At 39.1% G+C, this 17,450-nt stretch overlaps 1 protein-coding gene across 4 annotated transcripts in view; it reads right to left on the minus strand.

The window, feature by feature from the left end:
• Positions 1 to 17,223, minus strand: part of MBD2 (methyl-CpG binding domain protein 2) — a 70,143-nt gene extending 52,920 nt beyond the window's left edge. For 3 of the 4 annotated variants that reach the window (XR_014809081.1, XR_014809082.1, XM_013992857.3), the window contains exons 1-2: positions 16,603 to 17,223; positions 2,942 to 3,101 (exon numbers count right to left, since the gene is read on the minus strand). Coding sequence is in view for 2 of the 4 variants with exons in the window: in XM_013992857.3 (XP_013848311.3) it covers positions 2,942 to 3,101; positions 16,603 to 17,135 (693 nt within the window). In the remaining 2 variants the exon portion in view is untranslated. Of the gene's footprint in view, positions 1 to 667; positions 1,133 to 2,941; positions 3,102 to 16,602 lie in introns of those variants that run through there. The other variant, XM_084966610.1, reaches the window with a different exon arrangement.
• Positions 17,224 to 17,450: the final 227 nt, after the last annotated feature.

Genomic DNA, 17,450 nt, shown 5'->3' on the forward strand with positions numbered 1-17,450 from the left:
CGAACTCAGCTAGGATCCATGAGGATGTGGGTTCCATCCCTGGCTTTGCTCAGCAGGTTAAGGATCCACCGTTGCCGTGGCCATGGCATAAGCCAGCAGCCATAGCTCCAATTCGACCTCTAGCCTGGGAACCTCCATATGCCATGGGTGCAGCCCTAAAAAAAAGCAAAAAAAAGAATAAAAATTTTGCCATTTCCAACGATATGGATGGACCTGGAGAGGATTATGCTAAGTAAGTCAGAGAGAGAAAGACAAATAATGTAAGCTATCACCTATGTGTGGAATCTAAAATACAAACTAGAGAATATTAAAAATATATATACAATTAATAAGGTTCAGCTGGGTTCACTACATGACAAAACACTACCTTAGATTCCTATTTATCACTTTAAAGCTCTCAACTTTCTCTACACTATATTATTATTTAAAAGTCCTAGTATAGTTATTATTAACTACCCATAAATATGTTTTCTGCTTTATAGAGATATTTAATGTTAGTGTTACTCCAAAAGAGAGGTTACCTTAAAAAAAAAAAAAAAAAGAAAAGAAAAACCCCATTTTTGGTCTACTTAACTAAAATAAAATCAGATGCAAAAAAATAAGAATATGCACCCCCCCAAATTCAGACAGCTTCAGAAAACAATGATAATAAAAGGCATTTCCAAAGTATGTATGGTATATTAATTTATTCAATAAACATTTATGATCACTATAAACTTGTGGAATGAAGTAAATAATAAATAAACACGAAGCAAATATTTAATAAGTACCTACCGTGTGCTAGGCTTTGGACTACATATACAGAAACAAAACAAAAGACATGGGCCTTGCCCTCTTGGAGCTCACAGTCTAGCTGAAGCAGACAAACAATCACAAATACAATGCAAAGCACCAGGAGGGCATTATGGGAGGAGGGACCGGTTCTGCTTGGAGAGTGCAGAGCAGGCTTCACAGAGATGGAGACAATGGAGCTGGGCCTTGGATGAGTAGCAGTTCACCAGATGGAGGGGAAGGGGGAAGCACATTCCAAGCAGAGGAAACAGCACATGAGCAAGCGGAATCTTGAAAGCACATGCCATGGTGCAGGATGTCGAGCGGTCCAGCGCAGCTAGAGCGGAAAGGTGCACACAAACTAAAGAGACGAATTAGTTTTAGGTTTTTAGTGAATCATAAGTATCAGGAAGTATATCTTCACATTACACTTAGTGTCGTCTAACTATAATTCTAGTAACAATAGGGTAGTCTGAAAGCATTCCACTGATTTCATAAATATTTAAGCCCCTTCAAAAGACAACCAGCACTGTTTAGAGTTTTAAAAAGGTAGTTTTAGAAAAATGATCTTAATTTTCCTCTATACAATTAAGAAGCCAAATAAACCCAGAATAAAGATTCTCCTAAGCTGAAATCACACAGCTCTGCCTATACACATTCAGTGTCCTAACCTGAAGAGCATCTGCTCCTACCATTTTGTCTGGTATCCTTCTTAACACCTTCATAACCATCAACCCAAAGTTACCCCACAGTTAAGCAGTAGAGGTAACTGCAGCCTTCCTTCCCCTCTCTGCCTCTCTTAAACAAGGAAGTTCCCAAAGCTCCTGTAGAAACCATGCCAGGTAACCAATGAAATACATAAGGACATAGTGCGCTCTTACCTCCACGCCATTTTTTGGAAAGCAAACTCTTGTAAACAAACTGTTAAGTTAAATTCTGAATAAAGAGAGATATGAAGCAGAGATCTCATATTCTCAAGGAAAAGGGAAAGGTGAGGAAGAGAGCTTGGGTCAGAAAGTTTCCTATACTGGCCACCTGGCAACACTGTCCACTAAGGTTGTTTGGTGCTTAGGACCTATAATGGGAAAAGGAAAGGAACGTGCTCGGTGATTTCATATACATTCCTATTTACTCCTCACGACAATGCTAAAGGAAAGGTTTTATTACCTTAACTTTACAAATGAGAAATCTGAAGCCATCACAGGTTAATAAAGTTCCCCATGACTATGTGGGCTAAGAAGGGGCAGAGCCAGTACATAAAAGCACACTTGCCTGGACCCACAGCCCTCCCCATGCTATACGCTGCCTCAGGGTTCCTCAGATGTACACCACACTCCCAAAGGGCACGCAGGGCTACCCCTAAAAGGAAAGCCCTTACTTTTTACGCTATCATTTTCACAGTAAGTGTGACAATGGTGGTGGCAACACACATACACATATAGCTCTGAAATTTAGAGGGGAAAAAATGGGGGGGAAAAAAGGTTATATATGATTAATTTTGGGGGGCTTTCTTTGTAAAGAGATGGGCACTTGAATACAATTAAATTAGCATCATAATTCAAATGCTACTTGTTTAAATTCCTGTGTAATAAACCATTAACAGAGCAACTCAATAAAAGAGCTAATGGAAAAAATCTCCAATCACAGCATTAGAATGAGAACATTATTTCTAAAAGTCACTATCCTCAACACCATCAAAAAAGTCAAAATAAATACTGCTCTTTCTCAAATCCTAGTCCTGAAAATTAACAAGTATAAACGATGTGGTAAATAAGGACACGTGCCACAATTTTGCTTCTTTGGACAACAGGAAATATTTTAAAGGGGAAAAAAGGAGACAATTAACATCAATACAGAAATATTTTATAAATAGTCCCAATTGACCAAAAGTGTGATGTATGTTGGCCTAGAGAGATAACGTGATGCTGTTCTCAACTGTGCACAATGTACTTAGGTCCTCTCTCTATAAGTGCTGCCAACTACCAGAAAATTAATCAGATTTGTAAGTCAAAATGCTTTGTAGGAGGAGGAGAAAAAAAAAAAAAAAAAAAAAAAACAAAAAAAAAACTGGGACATCCAGACAATCAAAATTCCAGCAACACAGTACAATGTAAGATATGTTTGGGGAGCTTTTGAAATAGCATCATATACTAGAAGTAAATTAACCAACCTTATTTTGATTGAGAGGATCATTCCGCAGTCTCTGTTTGTTCTTCTGTAGTTTACTAGGCATCATCTTTCCAGTTCTGAAGTCAAAACTGCTGAGGTCAACAGTATTTCCCAGGTACCTTGCCAACTGAGGTTTGCTTCTGAACTTCTTACCACTTGGACTGGAAGAAAGATAATATTAATTGTATAAAAGACAACAATAGTTACCCTAGATCACTATATCAACTTTTTCATGCTTTCCTTTCTGCTTCCAACGTATACCACATCACAATTTTACACTGTTTATTTCTGTCAAAGAAATACTAGGTTTTAGAGGAACTTCTTAACTTCCTATAAAAAGAGATAGTGCGGCACCTAATCTAACAGGCCACTAGGTACAACCCAGGAGCACATAACAGATGTTAATGCAGATTCCCAATGTCCCTCATTCAGCAACCATTAACAGAACCCCGACCAAACTGCATGCCACAGCACAGCATGTACACTGCAAATGTCTTCAACCTTACACGTTTTCCAAACTGATCTTTGCAATGCTATTTTTTCTGTGTATTCCATATACAAAATGCCAACAGTAATCCAAAAGAATTTCAAAACAAATTGTTCTGGAGTCAGTAAGTTTTGTTAAAAACACACTTACATAACACCTGGAATTCATCTAATCTCTGGGCTACCAATTTGAACTCCTAACATTTACAACAGAAAAAAATGATTGGATCCTGACAATATTTAAAAGCTCCTTAATGCAACCACTGAAAGGGGAAAACTAAGGCCAACATCTGCAAATACGTTTGTACAACGCAGACATGACTTCCGTTAGCCTAACTCCTATTTGAGACAAGTGTATTGAAAATAACCTATTTCTTGTAAGAAAATTTAATAAAACTGGAAAATTGCAAAAGTGCTAGAACTATAAAGAGGGCTAAATTAAACCAGTCTTCCCTAAAAAAAATTTTTTTCTCATGTGGAATTGATCTGTAAGAAAAATTTCATAGGAAGAATGACCCACAGTATTACCTAAGAAATATTCTGAAGCAAATGTGCTAGAATAAACTTCAGTGGAATATGTCATCACAAGAGAATTATAAGAATTCTAGAATACCTCTCAAAGAAGACAACATGTCACATTTTCTTAACCTCGCACTAACTGACCACATGAAAAGAAAAATAATCCATCAGGAAGTCAAAAGAGAAAAGCCTGGAAAACCAAGTAATTTACATTTTCCTCGAAAAGCAAAACTTCTGGCTGGGTCAAGTTCAAATCAACACACCCAAGTCTGTCACAACCTCCATGGTATTCTGCCGCCAGGGACTTCAAGACAACTGAAGACTGTATCAATATTCTTTTTCCACAATCATATAACTATTCCTGAAACACAATTCAAGGTATAGAATTCAGCCTACAGATGAAGAAAACGAGTAAAACTAGAATGTAACAGAATAGAAGGAAGCAAACAACAACCAGAACACAGCAGAGGAAAGAATACAAAATTATGTATTAACAAACCTCAGCTCTCATTCTAATCCAAATTTCCAAATATGCTCCATATCACAAAATAGCATGTAACCCTTGATACTGTCTAAAACTTGAATCATCTCTGCCCACTGCAAACATCTACCCCCATACCTGAGCTTCCTGTGCTGCCCTCTACTGCAGCATCACTATCTACCTACCAAGTCATCTTCAAGCTAGAAGGCCATATCACAATGTTCAATGCTCCATCCCTCAGCCCACACATCCAATATTAAGTCTAAATGCTCAAAGACTCCTCAATGCTGACAATATAGCTTTGCCTCCTTAATAAAACATTAAAAACCCTCAATCTATTCAGATATTTTTTTCCCTTTTTCCCACCAGCCTTAAAGACACCACACATTCTAAACTCAATGTTACCAGACTATGCTGTGGACCTCTGACTTTCAACCATGTCATTCCAAGGATGAGCACAAGCAATAAAACTATTAAATCCTCCGAGACCAGCTAAAATGTCACTCCATCTATGAAGTTGTCTGTTATTCTCCAAGTCCAGTTAGAAATAATTCTACTATCCCTGCAATTCTACTTCATCACAATTCTATACATTCCCTTTATTAGTCAAACAACCAAAAATTATGTCTCTTATTTAAACCCAAAAACATAATTGATATCAGCTAGCACTGACCAAAGTAACTTCTGAGAGCAAAAAAAACACCTACCAGTTGAATAGTTAAGAAAATGGTTCTCACTGCAGACACAATGGAATAGAAAATTCCATGCATATTTAAAACTTACATTGCCTGGAATTAAAAAAACTGAACTGGAAAGTATTCTCATGATTAATTTTACACTACCTAAGAAATGAAGTATTACTAGAAAACCCAAGTTAATGAAAAATTGGTAAAGATTACTCTGCTATCATGTCACATAATTACAGTTAATTTTAATTAAGCTAAAATAGTCATATGTCCAGTTACTGGTAAACAAGATTCTGATAAACTATTTGATATACAGATATAAGCATATGTACTGCACAGCTAAAAGTACTGGTTATACATACTGTCACCTTCAGAATATGGTACAAGCCATTTTCTTCTCCATAACTGCTATAGCTCATGCTAAGGAAAGTCAGCTGGGCTGCCCCGGGGATTTTAAGACCAACTACCTTCCTCTGCAGGAGGAGAAGGCAAGGCCCACGGGAATGGTTAAGCAGAAATTCTGTCCGTCGGGTAGGTACCATCTGTATAGTGGCAAAATGACTGGATGTGGTGGAGGAAGTCAATGGTAGATAAACAAAATGACTGTATGTCATTAAAGCTCTGGTCTTGTCCAGAGTGACTAAGTTATCATCTGTCTGCCCTCTAAGATGGCTGCTGTTAGGTAACAGTCTCAGACATGCCAGGACTTAACCTGACTAAGCTTTTATTCTAAAAGCATCAAATTGTAACTTAGGGAAATTACTTTTTTTTAAACTCCAGTAGACTAGTGAAGGATATTAGTCATTTTCAGTTTTCTCTGCCCAAAGCGATTACTTCTAATCCCAGTAACGAAATACTAATATTTCACTTTCAACCACAAAAAAATTCCCTACCAACTGCCCCCCTATACCGGCCTACCCAGAGCCAACCTGTGATCTCACCTTTAACTTATCCTCTGCTTTTTTTCAGGGGAAGAAAAGTAACTATTAAGTGAAAATCAAAAGCATGAGTTATATTTTTCCAGGTCATATAAGAACATTTTCATCACTTGAACTATGTCTTTGCTTGCTTTCATTTTGATTAAACTTTTGAAAGCACTTTTTTATTTTTTTGTATTGAAGCATAGTTGATTTAAAGTATTTCTTAAACCTAACCCTATCTTAGAGGTTTCTAACTATAGATTACCAAAAAGAAAGAAATTTTATTTGCCAAATGACTTTCAAATCTAAAAACAACTTAACTGAGATACCAGACAGACTTAAATAACGGTCACCTTAACTTAGTGATATTCCCACTGTCTCTCTATAAACTCATCTGTAATCGGCATTACCTGGGCTAGATAACTGTAGCATGCCCCGCCAGTCTATGACATGAAAATCAAATCTACTGCTACTTGCATGGGAAACTGCACTCTGAAAACGAGTAATAGAGCAGAATGGATTTTTTTTCATGTTACTTTGATAACATGGATAATCTTGATGTTTAGTCAAACCATTATAAGGAGACCAGAAGTCTGAGCAAACCATTTTCTAAAAGGATGCACTGTGGGGGTTGCAGCTCCCAGAGCAGAATAGGATGGACCGGCCTATAAGCAGCAAGGAGCACTGTGGACAGCAGACAGTTAGCTCTAGGGCTCAAGATCAAGTTCTGAGGAACATCACTCTCCAACAATATCAGGAAGGGCTTTGTGGGGAATAATAAACATTCTATAAGCTACAGCACTGGAAATGTTTGAGAATGAAACAACTTCCTATTTTTCCCATCTCTCTAAAAGTTAAAGTTTACTTGTTACTTACAAGGGTCTCCGTACTGTAAAAAAGATTTCTCCAACTTTAAATAACAATTACCTCCAGAAATCAAATTTTAGCTAAGACTAAAAATCTGAAGTTAAAATTATCTTTTTGTATGGAGGTATAAAACATAGTCATAAAACTGCCAAAACAATTAATTCAAAGAAATATATATGATTTTTTCAAATATACATGACATACACACAAAGAAAATCCATCAAAAATTCACCTCCCATATCCCCTTAACTCCTCTCCTCCTAAACTTTAAATGTAGGCCTTTCCCAAAATGATCATCAACCTTCCTCTATAGTTTATCCTGTATAGAATTTATGTACTCTTAATCTAGGACCCCCCCATCTCTGATCAATTACTAAATACAATTCCTCCATAATCACCTTTGAATCCACCCTTCTTTTCCATTTCCATTGCCACTGACTTCCTAAATCAACTCTTTATTATCGTAGATCTATATCACCAAGACAAGCTGACTTTCTTTATGCTAATTTCTCTGCATCCTTAACTATCCAGATTTCTCTTCCTAAATTACCACTATTACCACAATTCCAGTTTAAAAGCCTTCAATGGACTTCAGCCCATTAGCAAAAGGGAACCAAACATCCAAGGCCTGAATTTGAGATTTTTTTTTTTTCATCTCTTCTTCTCTTAACCTTTCAATCCTATTTTCCACTCCTCCTACAAAGTGACCTTTGCCCCAACCATACTGGTTTATTCAAGTATATTCTGAATAAACAGGCTGAAAGGTTTCCCTCTTCAGCCCTATGCAAACCATGCCTTTCACTTGGTTCAGCATGCATGCTTCTATGAAAATACTAATCCATCTTATACCTCTTCCATTAAGCCTTAATAAAACGGAAGTGATAGGAATCAGACAAATAATCATGAACTGCCTGTTGGCATCTATTGTATTCTAGTCTGAAACACTGGGTTCTGCACGGTTGTAAAACGTCTACAAATTTAAATCCTTTCTTCACAAAAAGCATACTGAACTGCAGTTATTCTCAAACGAAATGATAAAATGTCAGATACGCTTCAAAATAATGAAGGCTTAGTCAGGGGTAGGAGATTTGGGTAAGGATGAAATAAGACTGACAACTGCCAAATTGGATACTTGGTAGTTTTTATATAAATTCTCTCTATTTTTGTATATATGTTTGAAATGTTCTGTAACAATGTTTAAAATATAAACATTAAAGTATGCAAGCTAAATATTTCCCCTTGAAAACTGCAAAGTTGTTTTTTAAAAATATGAAGAGTTTAGGAAAGTAAATTCAGGCATTAAAGAATTTCTTTAGCAGCTGGGGTAGAGGGGTGGAGTGGAGAATTTCAAGTTCATTATGCCTTGCTTTAATCTATAGATTCTTCCAATATGAAAAAAAAAAAAAACTATAAAAAACATACACAAACATACATGTATGAGTGAATATGTATGCACACAGACAAATATATCCAGGAAACAGCCTAGAGACAATATGTCAAAATATTAACAGTGATTCTCTTTAGGACTACATAAGGACTGTCATTTCTCTTTATATAATCTTCTGTATTTTCCCAATTTGCCACATGAGCCTGGGTTACTTCTATAATCAAGAAAAAAAAATCAGTATTTTTTAAAACTCTGAAAAAGTGTGTAACTTAAGCTCTACCCTAATCACACTGCAAAACAAAGCAAAATATTGTAAATCCTCACATAATTAACAGCACATGCTTCTATTTATGTTGAGTAATTAAGTGAAGACAAAGAAACTAACATCTTACTGACCTACTCGCCATCTACTGTATGCCAAATGCCTTACATGTCTCTTCATTTTATCTCAAAAAAATTCCATAAAGTAAAATTCTTACCCTTGATTTAGAGCTGAGGAATCAGAAGCTTAGAGAGGTTTAAAATATGTCCACATTAAGACAGTAAAGCAAGATTCAAGTCCCAATCCTCTGATTCAAAGTCCCTATTCTAATTCTAGACCAGTGCTATGCTAGTGTAGTCTATGGACGGACTTACTTCAAAGGTTTTCAAATAAGTACAGAAGTGGAGAGAAAGCATTTAGAAACTGCTATGGTAATCTGATATGGTAAATTTATGACTTGGAGCATGTAACAGTAATGACTTGAAACACGTATTTCATATACCCACTTACATCACCCATTTCTGCTAGGGCCTCCAGGGAAGACCTTTTTAAAGACATGCATCACTGCATATATATTATAAAGAATTCTAAAGACTTTCATCTTTGCTTTAATCTATGGATTCTTCTAGTATAAAAAGAAAAGGGAAAGAATACCAAGATATATTATTCAAAAGCTGTCATACTAATTGAACTATGTCAGACAGAAAAGACAATATATGCTATCACATGTGGAATCTAAAAAAAATATATTATACAAATGAGCATATTTACAAAATGGAAACAGACTCACAGACTTCAAAAACAAATTTAGGTTACCAAAGGGGAAAGCTGGGGGAGACGTTAGGATTAACATATGCATACTACTATATATAAAATAATCAACAAGGACCTACTGTATAGCACTGGGAAATCTACTCAATATTCTGTAATAACCTACATGAAAAAAAGAATCTGAAAAAGAATGGATATATGGGAGTTCCCATTGTGACTCAGCAGTAACAAACCCAACTAGAATCCATGAGGATCCCTGGCCTCGATCAGAGGGTTAAGGATCTAATGTTACCATGAGCTGTGGTGTAGGCGGCAGAGGCGGCTTGGATCCTGCCTTACTGTGGCTGTGGTAGAGGCCAGCAGCTGCAGTTCTGATTCAACCCCTAGCTCAGGAACTTCCATAAGCACAGGAGCAACCATTAAAAAAAAAAAAAAAAAAAAAAAAAAGATATACGTATATGTTTAACTGAGTCATTTTGCTGTACACCTGAAACTAAAGCGACATTGTAAATCAACTATACTCCAATGTAAAATAAAAATTAAATTAAAAAAAAATTATCAAGAGTTCTGTTGTATACACTGGGAACTATGTCTAGTCACTTATGATGGAGCATGATAATGTGAGAAACAAGAATGTATACATGTATGTGTAAATGAGTCACCTTGCTGTACAGTAGAAAATTCACAGAACACTATAAACCAGCTATATTGGAGAAAATAAAAATCATTATAAATAGAAAAAAATCATCAAGAGGATGTTTTTCTCCCTCACATTTGTAAATCATTCATAATTGTTCCTGACAAATGCTAAGTGTTCAATTTAAAGATCTAATTTTAAACATATTTACTATTATTCATATTTATATACTGCTTATGTAACCAAGTTCCCATACAAATGAGTTTGAATTTATACTATAATAAAAAAGGCAAAATCGTAACAAACATTATTCAAATTTCACTCTACTTCATACTTCTGTTCTCCTTCCTTGAGAAGTTTTAGTTTTTAGAATTCCTGATAGAATTAAGTAAAACCTCATTTTTCAATTTGCCTAGTTATTTTTTAGTGGAAATGCAAATAGTAATAAAAGATCAACAGACAAGAACTGCAAAGGGTATTATTGTCAAGTCAAACAGTAAATCCACGAAATAAGAGTTGATGATTTATATCTAATCCATCATGCAGGTCTGAAAAATCTCAAACACAGGCTAAAGCTTTTAAACAAATACAAAATAAAATCATCGCCTGCTTGGTTCCACTAATTTAAACTACATTATGAAAAATTAAATTGTGATTCTATATCTCACAAATAAAATTTTAAAAGCAATTAAAAAATCATATATCAATTTCTGTTGGAGATTATTTTTAGGTTTTTTTTGTTTTGTTTTGTTTTGTTTTTATGGCCGCACCTGCAGCATTTGGAAGTTCCCGGGCTAGGAGTCAAACAGGAGATGCAGCTGTGGCTTATGCCACAGCTACAGCAACACCAGATCTGAGCCACATCTGCAACCTACACCATAGCTTGCGGCAATGCTGGCTCCTTAACCCACTGAAAGAGGCCAGGGATCAAACCCGCAGCCTCACAGACACTATGTTAGGTTCTTAACCCAAAGAGCCACAAGGGGAGCTCTGGAGATTATTTTTAGAATGTACATGTATCGGTTCCTTTTGAGCTACACATTTCTTCTACTACAGGTATTGTGGGTGTCTGGCAGCTGAGACTTTGCATGCCACACTCTAAAAATCAGAGATAGGACAGATGGCAAGGTCGCACCCTAACAAAAATCCCTCCAGCACATCACAAAAAGATGTGATGGTACAATTAATAATTACCAGAGCACAATTTCCACCACACCTATGTCTTTTATTTCTGGATCCTGGCTTCAAACAGGCATTATCAAGAAAAGAGACTAAAAGCAATTCAAACTTTCAATGATGCAATAAGCATTTAATAAATATTGCATTTTGTTCCTTTCTCCACCTAAAGGGATTTTCTTTTTTTTTTTTTTTAAACTGGTCTGATGGGTACATTTCAACTGTATCTCAACTCTGAAAGAAACATAGACTTTTTGCAGGAACCTTACAAAACTATTTCATAAGCGGTATTTAATCTGCATTTGATTTCTTCTAAAATCAAAATGCTTTGATTTTTTAAAGCTTTTAAAGTGAAGAAGGCCTATATAAGCTTGTTCCTTGGGGAATGCATTGCGTATCTGAAGATCTGAGAAAGAAGAGGTCAATCCTAGGATAAACAAGAGAAAGAAACATTTCTAAACAAAATGATCACTTCTATTAAAGAATAAGACTGCTTTAATTATGCTAATTTACCACAATTTTTCCATTTTTCCCCCTTCAGTATTACATCGAACTGGAAGATCATCTTTTGGTACAATGGCTTCACTACAAAATAGGGCTTAAAATTTACCCTCTGTCAACTTCAGAATGCAGCATAACAGTAAATAATCACACCATTCTAGAGGTACCCCAAGCTCAATAAAGTAGATTAGGCATGAGATATTGCAATATTTGAGAATACAAGTAGGGATCTCTATCTGAGGCAGCAGAGTAGTTAAGAATGGTGGGTTAAACCACCAGCATCAGGATTCTAACTCTGCACTTAGTAGAAGTATAACCTCAAACATATCACTTAACTTCCCTGTCCTAACTCCCTACCTGTAAAATGGAGATAACTGTACACCATAATATCACAGGTAATATAAAGCAAAGGCTAGGAAGTTATAAGCCTTGTTTTACACATTTTTTTTTTTTTTTTGTCTTTTTAAGGCCACACCTGAAGCATATGGAGGTTCCCAGGCTAGAGGTTGAACCAGAGCTGCAGCTGCTGGCCTACACCACAGCAACAGCAACATGGGATCTGAGCTGCATCTGCTACCTACACCACATCTCACAGCAACACCGTATCCCTAATCCACTGAGCAAGGCCAAGGATTGAATCTGTGTGCTCAAGGATGCTGGTCAGATTCGATTCCACTGAGCCACAGTGGGAACTCTCTTGTTTTACAAAATTGTAGGTGCCATATCAATTGGTAAACACTTATTTGGTATCTGTGTGTTCAGCATTGTATCTGGGAGGAGGAAGACAACTCTGTGAGAAAGCCACAGGTTCTAAGGAGATAAACATGTGAGTAATACAGGAGATACCACGTTTAAATACATGGTGAGAGCCAGAAAAAAAATATATATAGAGAGAAAGATACTGTACAGATCTTGCCAAATGTCAAAGAGACTTTAATTTAAGGACTGTAACTCTTGGTGCACTGAGCTAGTTTTTCCCAAAACTACATGGGAGAGTCTATTTTTTTAATACCAAAAAAAAAAAAAAAAAAAAAAAGAGAGAGAGACTAGGTGAACTTTGGCATCCTCAGTGATTCAGAATTCATGCTCTCAAAGACCATACCAGCCTTTAACAACAAATGGGGTATGCGTACACACTTTTTATACAACCTGAGTTATTTAATGAACTACTTTCCTTAATTAGTCTTAAACATATCCAAAGCTTTAAGACACTGATGCATTTACTTCGGTGTTCTAAAGTTGAATCCTTGTAACACTATGAGGCACAGGTACCATCATACCCATTTCTCCACAAATGGAAAATCCACAGCACTGGGAAGTGTTAAGACTTACTCAAGGTTGCCCCCACTGCTAAGTGCTGCCTTCCCTGGGACTCCTGCTTTTATCATCTCCCTCATGGTTTAAAGCCCTCAATTACATTGCCTCGTGAGTCCTCTTCTTCCCAGATCAAGGTGAAATCTCTTTAGTCTCTCAGCCTGCACCTGCTCCCTAATGATTAATTGTTGTCTGGTTTCATTTTTATATTTTTTTCAGAGAAGTGATCAAATGCAAATGCATCATAATTTGACAAAGAATCCAAAATGATTACTGTTATGTTTCCAATACCCCAACTAGATGTTATTTTATGGGAGAAGCTGTAATGGTCTACCATGACTCTCATCAATCTACAAGTCCAGGGAACCAAAAATTAGACATGACAGGGGTCAAGTAGACCAGTAAGAAAAGTACTGTTCAATAATGGGTTCACAGGATGGCAAAGAATTTTTTCACAAACTATACCAATGGATCCCACACTTTATCAAACCACACTCTTTTTAAAAACAAACTTTGCATGAATAATATACAAGCTGCCACAATACTATCGGTAATCCTGACAGAGGCATAATTATATTGCTTAACTGGCAACCAGAAGCACGCCTTCCTATTAGAACTTGGCAATCTTAGGAAATGGCAAAAAAGACATTCTACCAAAATTTGAGGCCTTCTCCATGAGCTTAATTTAAGTCCAATCACTAAGTGTAAAACACACCCTCCGTTAACACGCACAGATTTGGTTAATCTCCCCAGGGGCAAGCTAAATCAGGAGTTTGCATTATTAGAATCTGTGTGAACAACTGGGTGCAGGTGTTCATGTTACTAACAGCAAAGTTACCTCTGAACCCACCTGTTAACAGATAAAGCTAGTATTTTGTGAGCTACTGGTTTTAATGGGTGGCATTTATATGCAGATGCTAACATGCAAAGCAATGACACTGTGGATTGAAAAATAGTGTGTTCACCTTTAATATGAGAGGGTGACCTCCATCATTCATCGCTGAAAGCAGAAGTCAAAGTCAGGGTAACTACTGTATCACAAGTATCACATCACCCCGTATGTGTCCTCCTGACTCAGAATGTAACCTCTCAGAAAGAAATCAAGACTGGATATAGATAGACAACAAATAATAGACAACACTCCCTGCAGCCCTGAACTAAGCACATGTGGCACAAATTTTCTCAATATGTCTTTTCATTTGGCCTGAGCAAGTAAAAAGCAAATTACGCTGCATTCTAACCATCAGACTTTAGGGAGTAATTATCACTAAACCGGTTTGTGATTCCTCTTAGGATGAATGTGAAAGTTTGTTTTAGATTGATTGTATCAGCTTTTCTACCATAAGATACCCATTGACTCCGTATAAAAAAAAGTTAACATCAAAATTTACAACACATTTAAAAAAAAAAAAAAGGCGACCACATATCAGGATGAAAATTATAGATAGCAATCTGCCTTTTTGAAATAACTGTTCCAGCCACTTCAAGAAAAACAACAACGAAAAAACTCTGAAACAACCAAAAGTTCATCTGAAGAAACACATCATCCCCAAACCAAACAAACCAATGTCCCAGGAGAAATACCATAGGGAGTGAAATTCAAAGTTGAAGACACCCTGCTAAGAATAGACCAGTCACCTATTCCTCAAGGAGTTCAATCCCAGACACAGAATGGTCTTGACAAATGTTGACTACATCAATACAGAGTTCGAGAGTATGCCTACTACTTGCTTAGAAAGTAAACAGAAGGAGCTACTAATGAAACACTATCCAAAAAGGAGCAATTGTGAAAAACGCTGCATGAAACAAGTGAACTAGAGAGTAGTAACGGTTTGTTCCACAATAACTTTCTTAGTACTCCTGAAGTAAATCTAATATTTAATGATGCGGAAGTACAAAACAAGATTATCACCTCTGTATGTTTAAAATAAGCTTTCTATTTATCATTTAAGATTTCAAAATGAGTGATCTCAGATTAAGTGACAAATAATTCTAATGCAACACCACCTTCATTTTATTTTTTTCACTTGAAGAGGTGAAATACCTGTACTGAAACTACTCATCCATATATTTTAGCAATCATCGGGAATAGGAATATATTCATAGTTACATGTTATACCAGTAATGATCAGATCTTGTATGTATATATGTACATATATTCACATATACATGTATATTTAACTTCTTAAATCTAAGATTATTCTCAACTAATAAACAATGTAGTGCGTGCGTGTGTGTGTGTGTGTGTGTGTGTGTACATGCATGTACTTTCTCCCAGGGATAATGTATTAAACCTACTTGATGTTGGAAAAAAGGAAATCCTTCATAATATATTCCAACAGCTAAATGACAAATAACTACCATACATGTCCTAAAAATGATTCAATCAGCCCACAAACATGGCCCTCCAAGCACGGACCATAACATGTTTATATTTTCTTCTAGAAATGATATAGTTTATAAGAAATGTTAGTAAATCTGCCGATAAAAAATTCTCTGGGAGTTCCTGCTGTGGCTCAGCGGTTAACAAACCCAACTAGCATCCGTGAGGATGTGGGCTCAATCCCTGGCCTAGCTCAGTGGATTAAGGATCCGATCTGCCGTGGCTGTAAACTGCGGGCGTAGGTCGCAGATGCCGCTGGGATGTGGCGCTGCTGTGGCTGTGGCGTAGGCTGACAGCTGTAGCTCCAATTCGACCCCTAGCCTGGGAACCTCTAAATGCCTCAGGTTCGGCCCTAAAAAAAGACACACACCAAAAAAAAAAAAAAATTTCCTCTGGTATCAACAGCGACAGACTCTTTTCTGAGCTTACCAGGACATCAAAATTAATGATATGGACAGCTGACCACAGGATTCACCATCAGGCTGAAAACCTTTTATCATTCAGACCAAGATTTCTCAATCCAGCGCTTGTGACATTTTGGACCAGACAACTCTTTGTTGTGAGAGCTGTCCTGTGTATTATAAAAGGTTGAGCAGCATCCCCAGCCTCTACCCACTAGATGCCAGTAGCACCCCCTTGCAAGGTGTGATAATCAAAAATGTCCCCAGACATTGCCAAATGTTCCCTGAGGGACAAATTTTGGTCTGGGAATCTAACAACTCAATACAGTGTTTGTTTTCAAAATGGAGTGAATTCTGCAGCACCAAGAAAGTTTCAAGAATCTACATTCCAAACGGCTACTTTATATGAAACTTTCCTGGATCCCACAAAGTAATTGAAACCTTGTTACTGTAGATAGCTAATTCTTCCACATGTGCATGATTAAACACTCTTGTGATGATGAATCTGGGACAGGCTGGGACAAGAGCCAACAGTGACTGGTTTTATAGTTTCGATGAATACACCTTCTTTTAACCCTTCACTAGCCCAGTCATCCCCGCCAGAGTAACCCTTTTTTCGCAAATCATTTTCTGCAACACCTTCAATGTAAGACGCCCTCCTATGGGCTCTCACCATTCAGACACTGTGACTGTCACTGCACTGGGGTCAACTCTCACCCGAGGGCTCAGGTACCTTCCACTACCAGGCCGGCCTGTCTCTGCCATTCCCCTTGGGCCCCTGCTCCCATCTGGACATCCCCTACCCAGGTCAGCTCTTGACCCTTGACCTCGGTCTGACCCCGCCGCCCCCTCCCCGCCTCCAAGGCGGTACCTGAAGTAGTAGACATCGCTCTTGCCGGCACTGAGCCCAGATTTTCGGATCACTTCCTCCTTCTTCCATCCGGGGGGGAGGGCCGGGCAGTCCATCCTCTTCCCGCTCTCCGTGGCCCGGGGTCCCCTGGGCCCCGGCCCCGCGCTCCCCGACGGGAAAGGGACCGGCTCCCGCCGGGGGGCGCCGCCGCCACCGCTGCTGCCGCAGCCGCCGTCGCCGCCAAGGCCGCTGCCGCCACTCGGGGGACGGCCGCGGCCCCGGCCCCGGCCCCGTCCCCGTCCCCGGCCACGGCCCCGGCCCCGGCCACGGCCACAGACGCCGCCGCCCCGGCCCGCCTGCTTCCACCGCCCCCGGCCACGGCCGCCGCCCCGAGCGCCTTCCCTGCGCACGCCGCTCACCGGGGACGGGGCGAGCGCGCAGCCCTGACCCCCCTGCTCTATGGCGGAGTCGCCGCCAGCGCCGCTGCCGCCCGCCGCGCTCTCCCCCTCCTCCTGCTCCGGGCAGCAGCGGCCTCCCCCCGGGTGCGCGCGCATCCAGCCCCCTCCCCAGCCGGCGCTGCGCTTCTTCCGTAACCGAGCCCTTGGAATCCCGGAGACCCGCCCCGCCCGCAGCGCGGCGCGCGGGGGACGCGCGCAAGCATCATAGAGCGGGCGCGCACAGAGCGGCCCTCCCGCCCGGGGCGTGGCCCCGGCCACCGCCTCTTAGGTCCTCCAAGCTCTGAGGGCCGCCATCTTGTCTCCGCCTCCTCGAGGACACGCCCCCCGCCCCACCCGCTCCGCACCCGGCCTCGCCCTTCCGGCCCCCGCCCCCTCAGGGCGCGCGATTTGGACCCGGAGTCGCCGGGTGAA

Source organism: Sus scrofa, chromosome 1 (genome assembly GCF_054392235.1).
Source record: "Sus scrofa isolate SSC_HxYL_T2T_F1_AM1 chromosome 1, Sscrofa_HxYL_maternal_Yorkshire_Landrace_v2.0, whole genome shotgun sequence".
Classification (NCBI taxonomy): domain Eukaryota; kingdom Metazoa; phylum Chordata; class Mammalia; order Artiodactyla; family Suidae; genus Sus; species Sus scrofa.